Source organism: Centropristis striata, chromosome 7, assembly GCF_030273125.1.
Source record: "Centropristis striata isolate RG_2023a ecotype Rhode Island chromosome 7, C.striata_1.0, whole genome shotgun sequence".
NCBI classification, from domain to species: Eukaryota; Metazoa; Chordata; class Actinopteri; order Perciformes; family Serranidae; genus Centropristis; species Centropristis striata.
The window spans coordinates 7418881-7444905 of record NC_081523.1 but is presented as its reverse complement, the minus strand read 5'-3'; the positions used below and the strand labels follow the sequence as shown (position 1 = coordinate 7444905).

General features: G+C 36.6%; 1 protein-coding gene across 1 annotated transcript in view; it reads right to left on the bottom strand.

Moving 5' to 3' along the window:
- The window catches only part of LOC131975027 (calcium-binding protein 7), a 43452-nt gene that overhangs the window by 7242 nt on the left and 10185 nt on the right, over positions 1-26025 (bottom strand). Inside the window, exons 2-4 of the mRNA XM_059337554.1 lie at positions 7987-8130; positions 6208-6320; positions 877-1027 (exon numbers count right to left, since the gene is read on the bottom strand). Of these exons, the coding sequence (XP_059193537.1) occupies positions 877-1027; positions 6208-6320; positions 7987-8130 (408 nt within the window). The remainder of the gene's footprint in view (positions 1-876; positions 1028-6207; positions 6321-7986; positions 8131-26025) is intronic.

Here is a 26025-nt window from a genome sequence, read left to right as displayed (position 1 = left end):
TTCTGATACCAAAAGCTGCATGAACTGTATGGAGTCTTGGGCTATTTTGTCCATTGTTGAATCCTTTCCATCCTGCCTGTATACACCACTTAAAAAATGTTTAAATGCCATGTTGGGGTTTTTTTTTTCCAGCAAAACCTCACCTATATCAACATTTTAAACGAAAAAGATGCAAAGAAAAAACAACATAAATGTGATCTTGTGGGACTCTGTTTTATTTATGTCTTGTGTGTTTAGCGTAACAATTTTGGTAATTTTGTGTCTTTTTTGGTCATTTTGTGTCTTTTTTGGTCATTTTTGTGTCTCATTTTGGTAATTTTGTGTCTTTTTTGGTCATTTTGCGTCTTTTTTTAGTCGTTCTGTGTCATTTTTGTGTCTCTTTTTGGTCATTTTGTGTCTTTCTTTGGTCATTTTGTGTTGCATTTTAGTCATTCTAAGTCTCTTTTTGGTCATTTTGTGTCTTTTTTGGTCATTTTGTGACTTTTTTTAGTCCTTTAGTCCAACATAAAATTTGATTTTGAATCTTTTTTTTACTTTCAAAACACTATCAAGCTCAACAAAAAAAATTTAAATGTTGCAAATTAGAACAAAGGTGTCAAATATAACATATAAGAGGGTTCCATCCAGTTCTATCATTTTATACTAAATATATTTGAGCTTGTCTCCAGTTTTACTTGGTATATCATCATCAAACTGAAACTGGCCTCATGGAGTTTACAGACAGAACTTTAGAGGTAAATTTACAGTAGGGCTCCACGCTGCTTTGTTTTCTAGTCTGGATGTGATGAAGAAGTCTGGATTTGGAGCTTTTGGAGACGCCAGAGGGTTAAAGTGCAGATATGTTTACGGTGTGAAAGTATTAAAGTTCTTGCTTACTGTCTATATCCACCTGGCATTCCTCAGGGTTCTCTATGTGGTTCTCCTCGGTCATGATGATGTTCTCGATGTCTTTCATGGAAAGGTGATCACAGAAGGTGTCGTAGAGAAGCCGCTTCAGCTCCTCCACCGTCAGCTTCTGCATGTCACACTGCAGATAGACACACATAACTGAACATTAACTTAGACACAGGCTGCTGGACATGATAGCACACACACACACACAGACACACACACACACACACACACACACACACAGATACAGTAAACCCAAAGAATGTTGGCACACACACACAAAGCATAAAAAAGAACAGTTACAGCAGAAATATCAGTATATGTAGGACGTTTTTTTAGCAGTTATGGTAATGTATATAAAGTTTTAACACATGTATTCATGCTTCCAAAGCTGACATCCAATCAAAATGCAAGGTTTCCCCAGTTTGATTCCCTATTGCACTATTATAGAGGTGTGATGAGATCAAACTCCTCATTTTGATTAAAACCTGCAGCATGGTTGTAATTTTTACGTTTTTTTTTAATTGTGATTTTGCGTACACTATAAAAAAAAGAAGTATTATCAACAAAGTGTACTTGTGCTCATTATGGAGTTTGGCTCCTTTCAGTGTCATTTTATTAGTCTTATACTGTAGCTTTTTACAGGCGTAGTGAGACGATTTTATGCATGTATGCATCCATTGTATTTATAACCATCATATCATATCATAGCAAAGACCTACTTACTCATTTAGTCTAGCTTTTAACTAAGTTTTATCTTTAAATAGAGCTTAATTAGCTATATATATATTTTTAGTATAATTATTAATTAGGCTTTATGATGGTAATATGAATTATTATGATCTATCTATCTATCTATCTATCTATCTATCTATCTATCTATCTATCTATCTATCTATCTATATATATATATATATATATATATATATATATAGATAATGATATGATTACATAAATTTTTATCTGCCGTTTCCTCACTGAAAATTGATGAGATTTAAGATGCCGTTTCCTCAGTTCTTGTTTTTACTCTGCAGTCTTTTAATTGTTTTGAATGTTCTTACTACCTTTAATAATCATTAATTTATTAATTGCTTGGTTTGTGGGCAGGTAGGGTGTGAGTTAAGCACTTTGTGTTATTGTGTATGTTATTTGTATGAAAAGTTCTATATAAATTGATTGATTGATTGATTATGATTTGGGAGCGAAATCGTAATGTAGTGTAACTACAGCTGTTGACTTAATTCAGCTGAGTAAAAAAAAAAATACAAATTGCCTCAAAGGAATAAAGGAGCAAAAACATACCTCCAAGTTTAGCTCTTGAGTAAATCTTTGTTATAATCCACCACTTGTATTACATCAAATTTAAATCAAATCAAATAAAGAATCCGTGAATGAATACAACCCAAAAAAACTAACAACAAAATAGTCGTCCAGGATCTGTGGCAGTTTAGAAAGCACATCTTTGCTCCTCATTTTCTGCTCAGCTTGAGCCGCGCTCACCAGTGTGACCGGAGGCTCTGTGTGATCAATCCAGCAGCACATGCTTGATACTACTATTCTGTTATATAATGTGAAGTGAGACTATGCAGCCTTTGCAGAAGTCCCTCGGGTTTCTCGTCTCTCCCGGCAGGTGTCTCTTTTTTTTTTCTTCTTTTTTTTAACGTACGCTGACTGCACCAAGAATTCCCACAAATCCTTCTATCTTTTCTATTTCACACTCAATTTGGAGCCTCACTTTCTGACAGTTACACGAAGCTACAACAAAGGCGGCTCAGACTGGAGCTCCATCCCATTAATTTCATCCCACTGTCAAAGTGAGCAGCTGATTATCTAATGAGGTGTCTGTAAATAAATTAATATCTATTTTACATAAAAATTTGACTTTAATGTTCTAAGTAACAAGACCGTGGCCACACGCGAGGAGGCGGAGACATCAAGTCTTGATGAGGGACACAGTTCTTAAGGGAATCCAAACCGCTCCCAGATTAAAATCAATTTTGGTAGTTTTGTGTATTTTAAGTCATTTTGTGTCTTTTTTGCCATTCTGTTTCATTTGGTGTCTCTTTTTGGTCATTTTGTGTCTCTTTTTTGGTCATTTTGTGTCTTTTTTGTGTCTTTTTTTAGTCATTCTGTGTCATTTTGTGTCTTTTTTGGCCATTTTTTGTCTCTTTTTGGTCATTTTGTGTGTCTTTTTGGTAATTTTGTGTGTCTTTTTGGTAATTTTGTGTCTTTTTTGGTCATTTTGTGTCTTTTTTTAGTAATTCTGTGTCATTTTGTGTCTCTTTTTGGTCATTTTGTGTGTCTTTTTGGTCATTTTGTGTCTTTTTTTAGTCATTCTGTGTCATTTTGTGTCTCTTTTTGGTCATTTTGTGTCTTTTTTGTGACTTTTTGAGTCTTCTGGTTTTTGGTGGGTTTTTTTGGTCATTCTGTCTTCTCATTTTGTGTCTTTTTTGGTCATTTTGTGTCTTTTTTGGTCATTTTGTATCTTTTCTAGTCCTTTAGTCCAACATAAAACTTGATTTTGAATCTTTTTTTTTTTTTACCTTCAAAACACTATCAAGCTCAATACAAAAAAATTGAAATATTGCAAATGTGAACAAAGGTTGCATAGTATTTCACACTCAATTTGGAGCCTCACTTTCTGACAGTTACACGAAGCTACAACAAAGGCGGCTCAGACTGGAGCTCCATCCCATTAATTTCATCCCACTGTCAAAGTGAGCAGCTGATTATCTAATGAGGTGTCTGTAAATAAATTAATATCTATTTTACATAAAAATTGACTTTAATGTTTTAAGTAACAAGACCGTCGCCACACACGAGGAGGCGGAGATATCAAGTCTTGATGAGGGACACAGTTCTTAAGGGAATCCGAACCTCTCCCAGATTAAAATCAATTTTGGTAATTTTGTGTATTTTTTAAGTCATTTTATGTCTTTTTTGGACATTTTGTGTCCATTTTGTGACTTTTTGAGTCTTCTTCTGTTTTTTGGGGGGTTTTTTGGTCATTCTGTCTTCTCATCTTGTGTCTTTTTTTTAGTCATTTTGTGTCTTTTTGGGGACTTTTTGAGTCTTCTGTTTTTTGGTGGGTTTTTTTGATCATTCTGTCTTCTCATTTGTGTCTCTTTTTGATCATTTTGTGTCGTTTTGTGTCTTTTTTGGTCATCTTGTGTCTTTTTTTAGTAATTTTGTGTCTTTTTTGATCATTTTGTGTCTTTCTTTAGTCATTCTGTGTCATTTTGTGTCTTTTTTTGGTCATTTTGTGTCTTTTTTGTGTCTCTTTTTTGGTCATTTTGTGTCCTTTTTAGTCCTTTTGTGTCTTTTTTTTGTCATTCTGTGTCATTTTGTGTCTCTTTTTTGGTCATTTTGTGTCTTTTTTAGTCCTTTAGTCCAACATAAAATTTGATTTTGAATCTTTTTTTTTACCTTCAAAACACTATCAAGCTCAATACAAAAAAATTGAAATATTGCAAATGTGAACAAAGGTTGCAGAGTATTTCACACTCAATTTGGAGCCTCACTTTCTGACAGTTACACGAAGCTACAACAAAGGCGGCTCAGACTGGAGCTCCATCCCATTAATTTCATCCCACTGTCAAAGTGAGCAGCTGATTATCTAATGAGGTGTCTGTAAATAAATTAATATCTATTTTACATAAAAATTGACTTTAATGTTCTAAGTAACAAGACCGTGGCCAGACACGAGGAGGCGGAGACATCAAGTCTTGATGAGGACACAGTTCTTAAGGGAATCCGAACCTCTCCCAGATTAAAATCAATTTTGGTAATTTTGTGTATTTTTTAAGTCATTTTGTGTCTTTTTTGGTCATTTTGTGTCTTTTTTGTGACTTTTTGAGTCTTCTTCTGTTTTATGGGGGGTTTTTGGTCATTCTGTCTTCTCATTTTGTGTCATTTTGTGTCTTTTGGGGTCTTTTTGTGTCTTTTTTTAGTCATTCTGTGTCATTTTATGTCTCTTTTTGGTCATTTTGTGTCTTTTTTGTGACTTTTTGAGTCTTCTTCTGTTTTTGGAGGGTTTTTTTGGTCATTCTGTCTTCTCATTTTGTGTCTCTTTTTGGTCATTTTGTGTCTTTTTTAGTCCTTTAGTCCAACATAAAATTTGATTTTGAATCTTTTTTTTTACCTTCAAAACACTATCAAGCTCAATACAAAAAAATTGAAATGTTGCAAATGTGAACAAAGGTTGCATAGTATTTCACACTCAATTTGGAGCCTCACTTTCTGACAGTTACACGAAGCTACAACAAAGGCGGCTCAGACTGGAGCTCCATCCCATTAATTTCATCCCACTGTCAAAGTGAGCAGCTGATTATCTAATGAGGTGTCTGTAAATAAATTAATATCTATTTTACATAAAAATTGACTTTAATGTTCTAAGTAACAAGACCGTGGCCACACACGAGGAGGCGGAGACATCAAGTCTTGATGAGGGACACAGTTCTTAAGGGAACCCGAACCTCTCCCAGATTAAAATCAATTTTGGTAATTTTGTGTATTTTTTAAGTCATTTTGTGTCTTTTTTGGTCATTTTGTGTCTATTTTTTTGTCCTTCTGTGTCATTTTGTGTGTCTTTTTGGTAATTTTGTGTCTTTTTTGGTCATTTTGTGTCTTTTTTTAGTCATTCTGTGTCATTTTGTGTCTTTTTTGGTCATTTTGTGTGTCTTTTTGGTAATTTTGTGTCTTTTTTGGTCATTTTGTGTCTTTTTTTAGTCATTCTGTGTAATTTTGTGTCTCTTTTTGGTCATTTTGTGTCTTTTTTAGTCCTTTAGTCCAACATGAAATTTGATTTTGAATCTTTTTTTTTACCTTCAAAACACTATCAAACTCAATACAAGTTGCATAGTATTTCACACTCAATTTGGAGCCTCACTTTCTGACAGTTACACGAAGCTACAACAAAGGCGGCTCAGACTGGAGCTCCATCCCATTAATTTCATCCCACTGTCAAAGTGAGCAGCTGATTATCTAATGAGGTGTCTGTAAATAAATTAATATCTATTTTACATAAAAATTTGACTTTAATGTTCTAAGTAACAAGACCGTGGCCACACGTGAGGAGGCAGAGACATCAAGTCTTGATGAGGGACACAGTTCTTAAGGGAATCCGAACCTCTCCCAGATTAAAATCAGCCTATTAACAGCCCAGTGGATGTGGCAATTAAATGTGGATTTCCTTTAAAGTCGCACTGTGACACAGTCTAAATGTTGCTGCGCTCGGAGGTTTTTGCTCCAGCTGCAATTCTGCTGTCTGTCTTCTGGCTAATAGGGAGGGAAATGAGTGACTGAATAAATGAGCACCTTCCAAAAAACGGAGTCAAAGTCGGTGCCGTGGAACTTATCTGGCAACCCAGCTGCCGTCAGCTTTGGGCCCAGAAGAGTGACAAACTCCTCAAAGTCCACCTGGCCGTCGCCTGCAGGAAAGAGGAACAGTTGGTTTTTATTGTCGCAGGTTTTACTGCCTGCAACACTGCCCTAACAAAGCCTAACTGCAGTAACTACATTTTTGGTTGAATTTCAATTATAACTCAAAATGAACTCCTTGATGTCCGTTTTATCTTGTGACAAAGTTTTTAGATTTCAATTTTGCTTTTTTTTCAGAGAAAAATTGCAGTAACTACAAAATCCGGTAACACTTTACAATAACCCTCATTTATAAATGGTAAACAGATAGTTTATTAATGTTTAATCGTCATTTGTAAACCGTATATAGGCCATTAAGAATGGTAAATACATAATTTATTACTGTTTAACTAACTTAATCATTTATAAATGGCTAATGGATGGTATATTAATGTAACTTTATAGTTAATTTACCATTAACAAACAATTAAATTATAATTAATAGTTTATTAATAGTTTTAGTTTATTTATTTTTTTTATGTCATTTTAACATTTTTAACACCATATTTAGTATGTTAATAATTTTGAAATGACGCACTTTGTAAATGGTTAATAACTGGTTTATAAACCATCTATAAACATCACTTAGATGGTTATTGTAAAGTGTTACCCAAAAGCCAACTCAAAACCAAAGGAGACCTCAGTAATAACACTTACCACCATCTGCTTTGGATAAATATGAGAATTTAAACATAAAACCAAAGCATAAGATCTGATAAGGTATAGCCTTGGACTTTTTCATTGTGTTGAAAAGTGGGGACAAGAAAAATAGACATTCTAAGTTTATTTGATTGGGAAATTATTATTTGGATAGTAATTAAGCAAAAAAAGTGAGATAAAATTATATTCAGACTCAAATATAACATTAGCTTGTCATATAATGTCTAAAATACACAAACCTTTGAATAGAGCTGTTAAACACTTTTAAATAAATGTATAACAAAATCAATTTGAAAATGTTTATTCACTGAAAACAAAATATAAAATCTGAAAAAAAAGACAAAAACATTGTACTTCCTGCACTCTGGTTTTGCTTTAAAAGGTTCTAATAGTAATGCAGAAAAAGTAACAGTAACTAAATTTTTTGGTTCAAAGGTAAAATAAATCATCGTTTTTGAGCTTAAAAAATTACATCATCAATACATGTAGACCAAGGATGGGCAACTGGAGGCCCGGGGGCCGCATACGGCCCGCACCCTCACTTGAAGTGGCCCTCAGTACAAATCACAGTAAGTGGTTATTTTTTATTTGCTTCACACCTTTTGTATTCCTATTTATACTGTTATATGCATTTGAGCATGAAATATGTTACGTTTCTGCACTGTAAACATTTAAAATTGCAGTTTCATTATATCTGGTTAATAGCACGGTCCTATATGTGGCCCTGTGGTAGTGTCCATGAAAAATTGTGGCCCCCTCCAGCATTTAAGTTGCCCATCCCTGATGTAGAAATTAATGCGTCATATCACTTATCTACCTATAACCCATTTGGCTGGCCAGTTTAAAAACCTTAAAAATCTTTAAAGCAGTTTTTCTCAGTTTCACCCTTTGCGTTGTTACTGCAGTTTGACTTTGTAGGGCAGTACAGTCCAGTTTTTCTGGGCAAATGGAGAGTAAATGCTTCAGTGCTTTTCTGACTTAAGATAATAAAAATCCAAGCTGTGTTTTCTGCCTCACCGTCCATGTCCAGTCTCTGAATGATGACTTCCAGCTCCACCTCGTTTGGCATGTAGCCCAGGGAGCGCATGGCCATCCCCAGCTCCTGTTTAGAAATGAACCCATTCCCATCGCGGTCAAACACTTTGAAGGCCTCGCGGATCTCTGCAGAGAACACACACACACATACACACACGAGCTGAAGTCTTACGGCAAAGCAGGATATGAAAGTGGGAAATGTTCCACGCAGCAAAGACACATTTGTTATGCCGCATCAATGCTTGAGTCATAGTTATATGAGGGTTGGCAGCTCAAGAGAACAAATTCCACCAGTAAAATGACAAAAAAAAAGAGCCAAAATAAAATAAATACCCTTGAACAAAGAGCTAAAAAAACAGGACAAATTTTCAACATTTTAGAGCGCGATGCTCTCTGCTGTCCTTGTATTTGAAATTTTACGGGGATGAATCAAACCTATGAAGTCTTTTTCTCTCTAAAAAAGCTTTAAAGCCAAAAATAACCTAACAAGAATATGTTCAGCTGTCATATGAGGTGGGGAAAGTGTCACAGGCTGCTGGTTGCATTTCCTAGACTCCCGTCCGTACTGTCATTTCTTAGAAAGGAAGAATGACATTAAGGTGATAATGTGATATCCAATATTTGAAACAATTACTGTCAACCCAAAGTGTGCAGAGTTGACATTAGAAATAAAAGACTACCCTGCACTAACAAGCAGGTTTTAAGAAGCTCCACTGCCTTAAATGTATAACAAAATGTAACTATGGTATAAAAAAAATAGGTTTTGCTGCTGTACATTGTCAGTTTAACTCTTTGATGCACAACATGGGTCTAAAGTGACCCAGCAGAGTTTTTATGTTCTATATCTTTGCAATAAATTATTTTCGTCATTCAGTATTCCAGGTTTTCCTCAATTAGTTTGTTTTTGATCATCATACATCCTAATTTTCATTTTTCCCCTTATGAATTTTTGAATAAAATCCTTTTTTGTGTCACTACCCTTCTAATCCACAACATGGGTCAAAAATGACCCATATCCATTTTTAGCTAAGCTAAAAATGACCCATATCCATTCTTGCTAAGCTAAATACTTAGCTAACTTCTTGGCTAAGTATTTAGCTAAGTAGCTAACTACTTAGCTAATTTCTTGGCTAAGTATTTAGCTAAGTGGCTTGTTAAGCTAACTACTTAGCTAACTTCTTTGTTAAGTATTTAGCTTAGCAAGCTACTTAGCCAAGTAGTTAGCTATGTAATAATACAAAAACTTTTTTTCTTCATAAAGTATGAGAGGCAAAATGGAAATAATGATCTGTTGTTATCAAAAACAAGATATTTAAAGAATACTTGGGATATTCAATCATAAAATAAGTTGATATCAAAAGATAGAGCACAGAAACACAGCAAGCATTAAATAACATGGAAATAAATGCGTGTCATTTTTGACCCATGTTGTGCATTAGAAGGGTTAAAGAATCACTCCACTGTTTTTTGCATTAAGATCAGCTGAAATCATTAAGAGTTCTGCTCAGCCTGTGAAAACAGTTGCATAACATCTCCTGCAGCTGCGGAGGGAACTTTTTAAGTCTGATGCAATAACCCTAATGATATTTTTATCTCCGCTTGTACTAGAGTCTGCTACTCTGTTTCCCTACTTCTAAATAAGTTATTTCTGTTAGAAATGTGGGGGAGTTTAAGATGTGTATTCATGAAACCTTTAGTTCTTGGTACCAGAGAAGAGGAGGCTGTCTCAAAGGCTTCAATTTAGTAAGACCAGAGTTTCTATAATTTGTTAAACCTTTGGACAGATGTGATGCAGCTGTGTACAGATTTAAAGCTAGAACAAAGGTCTTTTATACCTTTAAAAAAAACATGACCCTTTAGTAGTAATTCATAGTTATATTCGCCATTAGGGGTGGTAAAAAATATCTAAGTGTAAGAATCTCAATTCTGAATCGATTCACACACTGCAAAAAACATCATTTTCTTCTTATATCTAGCAATAGTATCTTAATTATCTTGTTTTGAGTATAATTTAGCTACTGACCACAGCTTTATGTGCTTATTTTAAGGACATGTGTCTTTTTGTAACAAAAATGAGTGAATAACCTCTTCACAGGGATTTCAGTCTTTTGTAAAGACTTATTTTCAGGATTGCATTGATAGCTTTTTCATGCTTTTCAATCTATTCAACTGTTGAATATTATGAGTTGTTACCTAAAATATTGGTTCCAGTTGAGAGTTTCAGTTGCATGTAGTTTAAATGCTATTTCAAAAGCATTCTCTACCCACCAGTATCTACCCACAGATACTGAAATGAGGGGGAAAATGTGCGAGTTTCAAGTATTGCTGGCTTATTTTAATGTTACTGCAGTTGGGCTTTTCAAGCCACAATTGTTCAAATTAAGTAATTTTGGACTTATTTTTAGTCCTAGTTGTTTTTTTCAGTGCCTGGATATTTTTACTAGGAAGTCTATGTAGAGTAAAATGGAGAAAAAAGCTGCAAGAAATGTAGTAGGTTCTGTGATTATTAATGGTAGCACTTGGACACACATTGAACTCAACAATCTCCCAGGGAAGAAGCTTAACATGAAAGGTTTTTTTTTTGTGCATGTGTTGCATGAAACTTTTTTTTACCTTTTGTCTTCACTGGTTGTTGGACTTTGTTGTAAGCTAACGCTAGCCCGCTAACATTAGAGCACTAGCAATCGCCCACTAATGTTAGCACGCTAACTCGCCTGCATCAATCACACTGCAGTTAAATAAATAAAAAAAAAATGTGTGTCATTCTCTTATTTGGTCTCTCTCAACAGCACAGATCAGGGTCTCTGGAACCAGTTTTACCCGCCAAGAGACAGTTCTTTGGCGGTGGAAAACCAAAGTTTGGGCAATTGGGCACCGGCCGGGAACCGGCTCTGGTCAAAAAGGAGAATGAGAGCTAATGTTAGCAGCAACTGAGTCTACATAGAGTAAAATGGAGAAAAAAGCTGCAAGAAATGTAGTAGGTTCTGTGATTATTAAGCACTTGGACACACATTGAACTCAATACTCTCCCAGGGAAGAAGCTTGACATGAAAGGTTTGTTTTGTGCATGTTTTGCATGAAACTTTTTTTTACCTTTTGTCTTCACTGGTTGCAATAATTTACAATGTAAATGCACAAAAGCAAACCCCTCTGTGTATTGAATCCAGAATTAATTTTGAAGAAGAATAAAATCACGAGATACCAAAAAATTCACACCTTTTACCAGCCAGGAGACTAAATTTAAAGTCTGTTGTTTGGAGCTGTGTGCATGGAGGAGTCTTGCTTTGTTCTTTCTGGATGATTTTGGTACTTTTGACCATGTTGTGTCGTGTGTAGCGGGTGCCATGGTTGTTGTGGGTGCTCTGTTAAATCTCGCTTCCACTGTCTGGTTCACACTGTCACAGTGTAACAAATTAACTCGACTCTAACCAAAAAACTAAAATCTATCCAAACATGGAAAAACCAATGCACCCATTTGTGTCTCCACTTAGTAATGGAAAACTGGAGTAATGTGCCTCGTGGCATTTAGAAGCAGCACCAGCAGTTATTTTGAGATCAACAGAAGAAAAACAAGAGGGCCACTACACCCTGAATACACAACTACCCAGAGAAACTAAAACCTCCATGGAATAAAATCCAATAAAAAGATGTCACAGTACTGGACGCACAGTTCCAACAGTTTGCAGCAGAGTGAAACAGAGAAGAGGATGCCCCCCTGCTAACACAAAGCTACAATCGCTACAGGAAATCTTTAAGCAGCTAATTCCTCAGTTCAGCCACACTGCGTTCTCCGCTTGTTTACTCTTCATGAGGGACTCAATCCCTTCATTTATATGCAATAACATCCACAACCGAGTCCCCTACCATTTTAGACTTGTCACATCTTCGTGTCACACGCCTGATTAGTGCACAAAAGAGCAGAGCAGGAGATGAATCTTAAGATGGAGATGACGCTCGGAGTAAAACACAAAATCACGTGTTAAACCCGTAATCTCTTTAATCTGCTGGAATCAGAAGACTTAAAAATGCATCATTAAATATGACTTTTGCACGACTATTTATTGTGTGTATGATGAGGTTCAGGGAAATAGGGTATTGTGCAGAGGATTACATATTAGGTTGCAAGTTTGTAAATGGGAAAATTGCAGAGAATGAAATGAGACTAATGCTAAATAATGCACGGCGTCTCCGTTACACTTGACTAACAATAACAACCTTCAAGGTAGTCGAAATAAAAATTCAAATTTGAATTTAAATGACGTTCCCGTCCCAGTTTACAGGCAATTAGCTGTTGTTAAGTCACTGAAGTGTAATGCTAAAACTTTATCAATCCACTGTGAAGTCTTGTAAATGGGGGAATTGCAGCTGCGGTGATTTACCGGCGTGTAAGAGCGGCGGCGAAATGTTCGAGCCTCGGGGCTAAAAAATCAACAGCATGACGAATACTTTAGTTGGGAAAACAAAAATATATAAAAGCACCAATGAAGAAAAGCAGCATGTGTCATTCTGTGTGTAATGTGGTCTGCTGGAAACAGTTTGTTGTAATCAAGTACGCATGCAGTGAATAGAAAGCGTGCCACAGGGACACGGGTACTTTGCAATCATGTATTACAATGGATTACATCTGGGCATGCAATTTATAAAAAAATCCCAGCAGAGTGACATTCACAGCAGCTATTTTTCACATTCCCTACAAAATGTCTTACTGGAGGTATACTTTGAGTCATTGAGAGCCTCCAGCTGTGTTTTTTTCCCTTCCCTGGATGTGATCTTATTGTTTGTAGAATAACAAAACCTCAGTATCCACCTGAGGTCCCGGCTCCATCTGTTTACTTTAGAAAAAGGGGCTTTCCGGCAGACACTCCCTGAAAAAAACATGTTGCCGCCACGCAGGAGGCAAACACACTCTTAAATAAGGTGCCAAAACAATTTTAGCGAATACTCCATCTCCCCTGAAAGCTTTATTTATTGATCGAAGGCCAAGGTGAGCAAAAAAATATCCCCACAGGTGCGTGGTTTATACTATATTTGAAAAAAAGGTAACACTTTACAATAACATCATTTGTAGATGGTAAATAGACCATTTATGAACGATAAACAGATAGTTTATTAATGTTTAATCATCATTTATAAACCGTATATAGGGCATTTAGAATGGTGAATAGAAAATGTAATAATGTTGAACTATAATTTATAAATGCCAAATAGATTACTTTACCATAAACAAGCATAATTATTAGTTTATTAATAATTTTACACTCATTATAACATTTTAAACACCATATTAAGTATGTAAATGATTTCAAAATGATTCTTATACCTTTAAGAAATCGGTTGAAAACATTTAAAGATTAAATATGTATAGAATTTTGTAAATGGTTAATAATAATTGGTTTATAAACCATCTATAAACATCACTTAGATGGTTATTGTAAAGTGTTACCGAGAAAAAAAAAAAAAAAAAAGTTTGTGTTGTGTTGTAATGAAATACAGGCACAATTTGTAGTGGGAGGATTTTCTCCTCTGTCACAAACCATTTACAGAATACAAATGCCTCAGTGCTGCAGGGCCAGACATATATTATGAATGGCTTATCAATTCCAGTGAGATATACAAGCATATAGCCGGAATATGTATAGCTATGTTATGAAAAGCACTTGAAATCAGGACAAATAGAGCAGTAGTACTAGAACATACTGACAAAGTGAGAGCACACGATACATAATCCCCACTCCAATTTATCAAAAGAGGCCGACTAATCATCCTCTGAGAGAATTAATTTCTCTTTTTGACCACACGCCATCCAGATAGAGTGCTATCTCTTTGACAGTTTATCTTTCTTAATTGTCCCCAGGAGAGACAACTATATTCTCCCATTTTTTAATTTACTCCGCGAGCCCAAAATGGGCCAAATCCACATGTATGCCCCCACAGTGACTCCATTGTAATTGAGAAACTGCCTCTGTCAGAATCAGAACGGCTCGCTCCGCCTGACTGTGAATAAATGCTCTAATGTTTGGGCAGGATAATTCAGGTCATCTGTTCAGGCCTACACCAATCAAAGAGAAGCAGTTGGCAAAATTTCACCACCGCTTAGTCATGTAGCCTTGAAATAAATGGATCTAAATACGAGGTGTTCATAATTAAAGCGACAGTGGGTCAGTAACTACTTTTATGTTTCCAAACCAAATCATAGAGGAAATAATAATAACAAAGCAGCAGATAGAGATGGTTTTGATGTCCGTAATGACAGAATATTGGCACTTATTGTATCCAACATTACACCTGTTACACAATACCATAATTAAAAAATGTGTGGTGTAGGTTTGGGTTGTTTTCATCATTCATTAATCTCATGATTATAATTGGATATTATATAAAATGAGCAGAGAAAATAATGAAAAGTGTCCCACAGGCTGGAATCATCAAACTGCTTATTTTGTCTGAACAACACTTCAAAACCAGGATAATAAGTCTGTTATTTAATACAAAAGGAGCCACAAACAAAGTATTTTATGATGAACATGTTGGCAAACAGTTGCCCATTGAAACAGCAAATTTCTATGTGGCATCATTTTATTTTTCAGCTCTGTTTTGGTTTTTACTTTGGTACCTTAGCAACTTTTTAGTTGCTAAATGCCCCGGCAGTGTTTACCAGCTTGTTGCTAACTTTGTCTGTCTTACTCTGGTAGTGGATAATGAGCTTTTGGAGCTCTTTTGGTTTGTTTTTAGCTGAAATCAGCTGAAAGAATCAACCAGAGAAGCAACAGCTCAGGGGAAACACAGCCCAGTTGCAACATCAAAAAAAACTTGCATGCTATACGTTTCTGCAAACCACAAATACATTAATATGCAGTGGTGGAATGTAACTAAGTACATTCACTCAAGTACTGTACATACATACAGTTTTGAGGTACTTGTACTTTACTTGAGTATTTCCACATATGTAACTTTATACGTCTACTTCAGTAGAATTTAGAGGCAAATATTGACAGCTTTAGTTACTTTTTAGGTCAAGATCCAACATAAAAAACTATTTAAAATAGCCTAATAGTCAAGTCAAGTCAAAGTTTATTTATAGAGCACCTTTAAAAACAACCTTAGTTGACCAAAGTGCTCTACAGAATATTAAAATACAATAAAAATCATACACAAATATAGTAATAAATAAAAACAATGAAAACAATAAAATACTAATTATAACTAATAATAATTTTTAAAAAAGGGAAATAAAAGAATAAAAAGTTTTTAAAAAGCCAAGGATTCCTGCCTAGCTGGGACTGAACGACAAGGAGAATAAATAGGTTTTGAATAATGTTGTATAAGTAGTTAAATGAGCCTTACCCTACAAAATAAAAATGCTGTTTACATAAATGTATCAATGATAATCTTATAACATTTTTGGAATATACAGAACAATCTGAGTGGGTCCACTCTGCATAACAAGTACTTTTACTTTTGAATTGAAGTTTTGAATGCAGGACTTTTACTTGTAGTGGAGTAATTTCACAGTGTGGTATAAGTACTTTTACTTAAGTAAGAATCTGAATACTTTTTCCACCGCTGTTGATATGAAACATTTTTAGCAGCCTTTAGCATCGCATGTGACTGCAATGTAGTTTAACCACATCACAATCTACAGAAGGAGGAGGTCATGATGGTTGGATGGCTGACAGGTGTTTGGGTCAATGCTTATGTTCCATGTGAAAGTCAATGCTGTTATTTTAAGTTAACCTGTAAATCAATTTCCATATGTTTATACGGCACATTCTACATTGTGCTCTACTTCACCTACATTACTGCGTTCAACAGATTCAAGATTGAATTCAAGATTCAAAGTGTTTATAATCATATGCACAGCAGAAAACATGTTTCCCTGTACAATGAAGTTCTTGCTTTGCTGTCCACAGAATGCCAACCACTGTAAAAGCTAAAAAAATATACTATATATATACTAAAAAAATGGACAAGATAACAAAATTTAAGGCAGCATGTGATAATAGAAAAGCAAGAATAATAATAATAAATCAGTGAAAATGTAAACAGTGCAATGCTGCATGTGCAAACTGAAAATGTAACAGTTCAGTTATATGAGATAGTCCATGATTATTGGCAGTGGGAAAGGAGTTCTTTAGTCTGGTGGACCTGCATGTAACACAATAGTTGTGTTCATGACATGGTGTCAATAAAGATTTGAAAGAAACAACAAGTGGGGTTTTGTTTTTTATCCGTACCATGTTCTTTTTCCTAACCTTAACCAAGTAATTTTGAAATCTTACCATAATTAAGTAGCTTTTTTTTAATTCACAATCTTAATCACACATTTAAAACTGCAACCCAGTGTGTCACAAGAAGGAAATGAAAAAGAGTTGCAGCAGTTCAGAGATGCTGAGATTCAGCATGTCTGTGGGGACATCAGTGGTTTGCAAGATGCCAATATTTATTCTGGCGACTGGGTGGGGAATAGCAGAGGTGTGCAGAGTCATTTTCAGTGTGTGTGAAAATGAAATTTGACCTCTTCTGAACCGCTTGAACCGGCATAAAAGCAAGACTTGTAATGAACCTGATATTTCATTTAAATAAGAGTGTCACCATTTTATTTTCTTCCTTCCTTTTCTGCAGATTTTATTATTGCTTCTGGCTTCTTTATACTCCAGCTGATCTCACTTTCAGCCTCAATTACATCTGACTTTATTACCTTTTAGTAATATACATTTTAAGATTATTTTTAGAAGCTGCTGTTGTTGCATCTTCTCGCTCGGTCTCTGAGACCACGGCTCCACCGGGGACATGTGAATATTTTTGTTGAAAGCGCGTGGTATTTGCTTTGAAGTAGAAAGGTGCTTGTTGGCCTTCAAAGATGCCATGCGGTCCCCCGTGGTCTGATCTGACAGAGGATGAAAAGCCCAAGTTAAGATCGCGAGCTGCGAGAGCCAAGCATCTGAAGCTGAACTCCCACAAGAGAAAAGGTGCAGTGTGTACTCCCATCACACTGCTCCTCCCGTACACTGCTGTATATCAATGAAGTGCACTAGATCCTCGCGGCAGTACAGAGACACGCAACCGTCTGTGAACTGAACGGAGCACTAGACAAAGCCAGGAATCACTTGGAAACTGAGCTGATTCATGCAGACAAATAGAAAAAAAAATTCTTGGATTCACGAATGAGGGTGAAGCATCAATGACAAAGAGCATGGCATCCACTTTCTGTGCGGCTTTTTTCCAGTAGCCTCTCGAGGATATATCGTGATAAACACACTTTAAACCTCTGAAGTCCAGCAGATTTTGCAAATTTGCAAACTTCCTATGCATTCATTTTTGTGTCTGTTCAGCATCTTTCAGTCTGTCCTTACATCACATGCATGGCTCCTTTTTCTCCACACAAACTTGGCTATCAGTCAGATTTTTCATTTTATTTTAGTTTACAAATATAAAGCTGCAGGGAACAGAAAAATACAAACAAAAGACACAGGTGTCTATGGAAATGTACCATTTTTAAAAACCATTTATACAGACTAAAACAGCAGACAAAATAATAAATAATAAAACTAAAAAACCAGTCTATTGGCACGTAAATTAAAAAAAGTAATAGTTTTCATTGTAGAAAGAAAATTCACATTTTAACCCTCTGGAGTCCATCTATTTATTAAAAATACACATGTTTTAATTACAGTAATAACTTTATTTATATATGATATGTACACAAGCTGAGAAAGCCAGTTGAAAGTTCAATCATAGGAGCTTTCACAGCGTGCCATTTATGTTTCTAGACCATTTTGTAAATGGGAATTTTTTTTCTACGATCAAAACTATTACTATTTTTGATTTACATGCCAATAGACTGCTTTGTAGTTTTAATATTTATTATTTTTTCTGCTGTTTTTGTGTGTAAAAAAAAAAAAAAGAAGAAAAAAAAAAGGTACATTTCCATAGACACCTGTGTCTTTTGTTTTTATTTTCGGTTCCTGGCAGCTTTATACTTCGTTAAATAAAATAAAATGAAAAATCTGACTGATAGCCAAGTTTGTGTGGAGAAAAAGGAGCCATGCATGTGATGTAAGGACAGACTGAAAGATGCTAAAAAGAGACAGAAATTAATGCATAGGAGGTTGACAAATATGAACCAAAATCTCCTGGACTTCAGAGGGTTAAAAATGGTCTAGAAACATAAATGTCACACTGTGAAAGCTCCTATGATTGAACTTCCAACTGGCTTTCTCAGCTTGTCTACATATCATATATAAATAAAGTTATTACTGTCAATAAAATGTGTATTTTCAATAAAAAGATGGACTCCAGAGGGTTAACACATGTGTCATCATCTTTGGCTGTATACATATATTAAAAAAGGAGAAAATAATCATTAATAAAGTGGTTGAAATGAACTCTCCTCGCATCACATGGGAAATATTTACTTGGGTTTTCGAGGCATGCCTGCAGCAAAGCGTTGCCCCTTTTCAAGCTAAATTTAGCATCAGTGCAAACTTTTGCTAATTACATACGGAGCACTTTAAGCAGAACAGGGGAACGCCGGAGCTTTTGTAGCGGTGAAGTGTCCGTGAATGTAATCTGGGGCCTGTTTCTCGAAACTAGAAATCCGCTTCGCCTGTGTCAGACCTGCATCTGCTCAGGGCTGCTTAGGATCTGTAATTGCAGCACACCCACTCTTTATGTAAGACCTTATCAGTGTGAGAAAAACACTGCTTGGCTGTGGGTGTGTGTGTGTATATATGAGTGTGTGTGTGTGAACCAACTATTTTTAAACACCCATAGCAACCTTAATCCATCTTTAGCTGGATATGGGCCGACTTGGGCACCCGGAAGATTTGAATATTACCATAACAGGCTTCTAATAAGGCTCTGGAGGATTCAAAGGGGCTATATGGCAGAGTGTAAGTCGTCTGTGTCTTAAGGAAAAAATCCCATCTTTGGGTTTGGGTAGAAACTCCTCCCATTATAAAATTTGGAGCGCTTTAATCTCGCCAATGCAATGATTACGTGACCTTAGGGAGGAACTGGAAGTCGGAAAAAGCAACAAAAAAAAAGTTGGAAAAGGTCGAGGTGCTTTATCCGCAGTAAGAAAAAAATCCCCAGGCCAACTTCTTTAAACCCCACTTGACCTCGAACGATTGAAGTCAGTGAAAGGCCGTGAAATTTTTAGCCCGCCTCTGTTGCTTCATTCGGCTTTTTATTTCCAGCTGGGAGGGAGGAATCATTGATCTGTCTCCATTTTTTTTCCTCCTCCCTCGCTCTTATGTTTTCAAAGCTGCAAGTTCTCATCATCACAGCTGATACCAAGCTGAGCCGGGGCCAATATCCACAAGGCGAAAACCCGTGAGAAGCACCTCAAACAAAGGTCAGAAGTGAACAATCCAAAGCCTCCTCTCTGCATTACAGCTGATCCGACACTCCCTCATCAGTTCCGCCGCGTTAACGGCAGGCACTCGCTTATGGATCTCGTTTTTCTACCGCCGGATTTAGTTATTGTCTGGTGTAGACTTTGCGGTATTGTTCATCAAAGAAAGGAATTATTACTCAGGGGAAAATGCACTTCACCTTCCAGAACTCATCACAGTTAATTTCACAGGTAATAAAGTCTGCTGGATCCACTCCTGCATGGCAATCGATCAAAATGGGAATAAATGACTCAACTTTAACCCAGCTGACAGACGTAATCACGGCACTTCATGATATTCTCTGCTGATACGCACCACATGTTTTCCATCAAAACCCAACGTGGCAAGGTAAGATGTCATTACAGCAGCTGATTAACTGAGAATTTATGCAAGGCTGTGGTTGTTTAATGTGATGTAGATGTCTGGAGAAAATACATTAAGTGGTAAAAAAGGGAAACATCAAACGCCCTTTTCAACCTTTTCGTTCAGTTTCCATTTGGTTAATTGGCTGAATACGATCTTGTGTGTCATTTGCAACACATATTTACTCTTTTTTTTTTAGTTAGCGGAGACATCTAGTGGCTGTAGGGATTATGAATGAGGCAAAAGTGACATTGTGTGAAAGCAAAGGGGTATAAAGAATGACAAAGTCCGCATAGGGAGCGAGAAAGGGGTGGTGGCTGGGTAAAACCAGGCGGCAACCTCCGTGTCTGAGCAGGGAGGCAAACCAGGAAGTGCCTTAAGCTGCATTCTAATGAAAATTCCAGCAGGGGGCGCTACGTTTGGCTGCAGAAACATTTCTGTCCATTAATTTCAATGCAAAATGAGAAAACTTCCATTTCCATTATGACCAAGCGGCAACCTCCGGGTCTGAGCAGGGAGGAAAACCAGGTAGTGCCTTAAGCTGCATTCTACCAAAGATTACAGCAGGGGGCGCTGACGTTGGCTGCAGAAGCATTTGGGTCCATTCATTTCATTACAAAATGAGAAAACTTCTCACTTGATTTATTACCTCAGATTTTTTTTTTTTTTGAACAACACTATGGTCTCAATAGTTTTGTAAACTAAATTGTTGCACATTTCTATGTCAACAACGTGACTACCTTACTTCCAGCATAAGTGCATTTATTTTACTTTTTTATGATCTTTTGTAATGCCAAACCATGTTTTGTTGCCTAAACCTAATGAATGTTAACAGTGTTTAAAACCATTATGTTTGCACATGAGGACATGTTGATCTCCTGCAAATTAGGAGCGCTAATTTTGTAAATGCTTCTTTTGGTCATATTTGAGTGGAAGGAACGAACAACATATGAGGTCGTACGGTTTGGAGGACCTGTTCGACTGCCAGTAGCAGCTTCACATTTAGTGATATCAGTCTTCTCGTTTAATTCTACCTTAATTTACCATTAAAGTTTTAGTAAAACCATGACAAAACCAACAAAATCTTCACAAAACCAACCCTTTTTTTGAACCCTTCAGAAGCAGTTTTACAAAACTTGTGGTTCACAAGCTGTGGTGCTGGGTCACTTCACCCTCGTAGAAATGACTCATTTCTGCTCACACCTTTATCACCATCTGTGTCAAGTAGAGCTTTTTTCATATGCTGCCTGTCTCATCCAGGCAGGTGATACAACCCAGAGAGCCATTTTGAAATCCATTCCTGCCTGCCTGTCTCTCTGTCTGTTTGGCAGATTGTGTAAAACGACCTTCCATCATGCAGGTAGAGCGGGAACAGTTGAGGATTGAGTGGAGTGATGGGAAGACGAACAAAGTGAGATTTATTATTCCCAGCCTGATTAAATACAAGCAGGGAGCTTTCGTTGGTGTCCCCACTGCAGCAGATATGTAATGTCACGAACCAGGTCCTTTTCCAAAATGAATGAAGTTAATCTTCTTGTCCTGCTTGTGTGTTCTTTCTTCACTAAGGTGTGAAAAATAATTTTTATATATGTGTGGTTTTTAATGACAATCTGACACTTTTCAGACACAAGTGGCAACCTCCGGGTCTGAGCAGTGAGGCAAAGCGGGAAGTGCCTTAAGCTGCATTCTACCGAAAATTCCAACAGGGGGCGCTGACGGCGGCTGGAGAAGCATTTGGGTCCATTCATTTCAATACAAAATGAGAAAACTTCTCACTCGATTAATTACCTCAAAACATTATTTTAGGACAACACTATGGTCTCAATCACTAGTAAAAAACCTTCAAGACAATATGATGTTTATTGTGTAAATTATGGTCTAATTTAGAAGAAAATAGAAGACAAAGAATCGTATGATTTGGGGTGTAGCTACCTTTGATTGACAGGTCACTGACAAGGCGAGCCGTCATCAGAAAATAAGTAAAGTAATGCGCATCCATGGCAACATTATTATTATATATATAATATATAATATAATACATATATATTTTCTTTTAAAAGAACGTTTACCGGTTTCATATCGTAACTTTGACCCTTCCACACTGTATTTTCACTTAATGACATTTATTTTTATTCTTTTTTACATTTTGTTCATTAAAAATGAACATACCAGTTAATGCTACAGTTAATGTAAACATGAATAAGCAGCGACCTATTACTGATTTATTACCTCAAAAAAATGTTAGGACAACACTATGGTCTCAATCACTTGTAAAAAAAATCTTCTATAAGACAATTTCATGTTAATTGTTTAAATAATGGCCCCATTTAGAAGAAAATAGTATGATTTGGGGCGTGGCTACCTTTGATTGACAGGTCACTGACTGAGGCGAGCCGTCATCAGTAGAGAAGCAGAACAATGCGTATCCACGGCAACGCGTCAATAAAGTTAAGGGGGAAAAAAGAACGTTTATCGGTTTGGTCTCATAACTTTGACCCTTTCACTGTGTTTTCACTTAATGACATTTTTATTGTTCATTTTAAAATGTCTTGTTCAGCATGTGGTTGGACTAACAGACACTCTATATAGTTGCTGTTAATTTTTTCAGGTAAGTAATGTTTTGTTTTTGTTTATTGCTAGCCCAAATTAACCAGTTAATGCTAAAGTTAATGCTAACATGAATTAGCAGCGACTTCTTTCAGTCAGGTTGAGGTGTAGAGAGGCTGTAGTCAGTGATCAGATCCCTCTCCTCCTCCACAGTCCAAATATGGTCTGCTCCCCGTTTCCGAAAACAAGATGGCGACAGACATAAAGAAAGATGGCGACGAGCGTAACACCGAACTCGATGCTTCAAAAGTCCACAAACCGACGGGTGACTACGTCCATTATTTATATACAGTCTATGTTCAGACAGAACAAACTGATATTTCACTACAGATCTATGCAACAGTATGTCACCATCCTGCTTCAGTGTTTCATAGAATAAAAAGTCACAAATCCAACACCACCAAAGTCAAATTCTGACAATGAACTCTGAATGTGCCTCCGGCTTTATCTGCATTCAACTTGAGTAATTTAACAATTACAGCAGTCAGTGCTGTTGATGCCGCACGTCTTTCTTCTTTGTTAATCATTAACAAAAGCCGTCTGAGTTATGAACAGATGTTTGCCAGACTTGTAAAATTGTCAAAAGGATTTGAAAGGCAGAAAGTGGAAATGTAATAGTGTTGGCAGTGGAAAAACACATTTATTTGCCTGATTCATTTTTTTCCCTTTCAATATTATTTCAGTGAGAGAGGATGCTTTGATGAGAAACTTTCCTTTTCCTGTAGGAAGGTATGAAAAGCTTTTCGTGTGAGCTAGAGGAAACAAATAGTTTGTTAGGGGATCCAATTCAAGGGTAAATTGAGGTGAGGGCTTTTTGTAAGAACAATAATTGAACTAATTCTGGCTTCCTTGGAGAGAGCCTTGCTAATAGCAGTCAATAGCTGGAGAGGAGAGGAAAATAAGTGTTTGGTTTTGGTAAACACATCTGGATTGTTTGCATACTCCACACTCGTGAAAATGAGCCAGCATAACCAAATCGTTTTAGCAGCATATGTTTTTAAAATGGTCGCAGTTGACCCCTTGGAAGTTCACCCCCACAACGCCCACTGATTCTGCAGCAGCAATACATTATGTGCATAATTTCTGTCTTGCCAAGCAGATGCCGGTGTCTTTAAATATCTTCATTTGTATTCATGTAAGTATTTCCAAAGGAATGGAAGTCAACCCTCCACCTCAGGGCGAAGGAATGAGTCAATGTTTTTCTGCTGCAGCTACAGTAGGAGTGCAGCAGAAACATCAAGATCGCCTCACAGGCAGTTTATGCCATTAGGAACACAGTGGTGTCAGTGTTTTTCTGAGCAGCTGTCAATCAAAGCCAATTGCAAAACCCCTAAAAAAAAACTCTGGCAAGGGAACGACTATAAATGTTGGAAAAGAAGCCCCGTTAGTATGTGTTAAATTTTTTACGACTGAGAGCAAACTATTTTCTGACTCTGTGTTTTGTCTTTGAAAGTATTCTTAAATGCATATTTATGACTCAGGGATACACATCATAAGAGAAAAACTCCCCAATTAGTCCTGTCCATAAGCCAAGAGCACTGACTGACTGAGTTTCACTGGTTGATTTCACATTCAACTCAATATTTCTGCCCCCACGAGTTTCTTTTTCTCTGAAACATTTCAAACAAACCCTGAGCTGTGATCAAGGTGTGTAGCGACCTCGATTTGACATGACATGCACCTTCCCAAAAAATTGATGTGAGGGTAATGGCAGCTACAAAGACATGAAGTAGAAATCAAAAGAGCTGTGATTTTTTTTTTTTCCCAGCTTGGCCTCCTTGTACTCGGACGCCCATAAAGTTGGAATGAAATATTTTTTACCTCTTTCCATGAAATGAATGTGACAATGTAATTTATTCCTGACAGTGTATCTTCTCAAAACTTCATTAATTGTGGTTTCATTTTCATCGTGATATGTTTGGAAGAGATTGATTAACCCTCTGGGGTCTGAGCCGTTTTTGGCCGTTTTTGAATACTTTTGATTTTGCCCTTCATGTACAACATAAAACATGTTTACTATACCCATATTTGGTGTCCATTTTTTTTTTCACGTATATGATCTGACAATTATTTTTTCAATTTAACCTACTTTATCAACATATTGAGCCCAAATATACACAAAAATCATGAAATCCGAGTTGAAAAATTATACTATTTACTACAATAAAACCCACAAATGCTCAATGAACTGTTTTGGAACTTGAAAATGTAAACATAGGATGCATATATGAACATATGAAAGGTAAAATTTAAATATAATAAAACTATATACAAAAAAGTTCCATAAAAACATGTATATTTTTAGGCGTTTTTTTTCTTGTTAGCTCAAAAACAAACTGTGCAAAATTACATATCATCACTATTATTTATCTTATCTTATTATCATATCTTTGGTTTTTGCGACTGTGTGTTTTCTCCCACAAGAGTTGGTGGAGAGGAGATTGTCGAGAGCGAAACAAGAGTTCACCGCCATGATAGCAGTTCTGTGAGGCTGCACTTAAGCACAATGGTGCTTTAAGATACATGCTAATGCCAGCATGCTAACATGCTAAAAATTGGTGATTCTCAGGGCACAGTCATCTGCAAATAGTCACATTCACTCGCAGTGCCAAAGGAAATTCACTTCTTCGCATCAGTTGGAGTTAAACCTTGGTGAACTTTGACTGACAAAGTTGGCTCAACCAGTAGCAAAGAAGTGCATGTGTAGACCACACTTGGCTGATATTGGGTGTATTTGTTTGGCAAGCCAAGATGGAGGAGACATTGCTTTTCATGCAACAGAAGAAGAAGAAGAGGAAGAATGCCAATAAGTGAAAAACAAGATACATCTGGTCTTGGTTTTGCAGGCTTGGTTGAAAGTTATTAGACAACGTAAACCTGACCTGCTGGTGGTGCTGGATGAAATGTGATCGCCAAAATTACTACAATTCATCTACAGTGAGGCTCCACTGTTTGTCTACCATATTTCACTTTCCTATTCAGTAGCTGTTGAGATGTTTTTCGAAAACTGCTGCACGACCAAACCCAGAACCTGCTAGAGGGGGATTATATATCTCGCCTGGCTTGGGAACGACTCAGGAAGAGCTGGAAAAATGTTGCTGGGGAGAGGGACGTCTGGAATAGTTGGTGAAGAGGAGATTGTTGAGAGCGAAACAATACTTCACTGCCACGATTGCATTAGCGAATGCTAATGACGCCCCCCCGTTCACATTCACTTGCAGTGGCAAAGGAAATTCATTGAGAATGGAGTTAAACTTTGGTGAACTTGGCTGATATTGGCTGGGGTTGTTTTTGGCGAGCCAAGATGGAGGAGTCATTGCTTTTCATGCAACAAGCTGTTAAGAACAAGATATGTTTACCATTATCGTGTCAATTGCTGCAAAACGAAATACAGCTGAGACTGATTGGAATTATATTTGTTTTGCAGGCCACCTGCTAGTGGTGCTGGATGAAAATCTTGAGCCAGACTCGAATGTTTGTCAACCAAATTTCACTCCAATCGGTAGCTGTTGAGATATTTTAGAAAACTGCTGCACGACGAGACCCAGGACCTGCTGGGGAGATGATATATATATATATATATATATATATATAAGAGCTGGAAAACATTGCTGGGTAAAGGGATGTCTGGAATAACTTATTTAGTCTGTTGCCC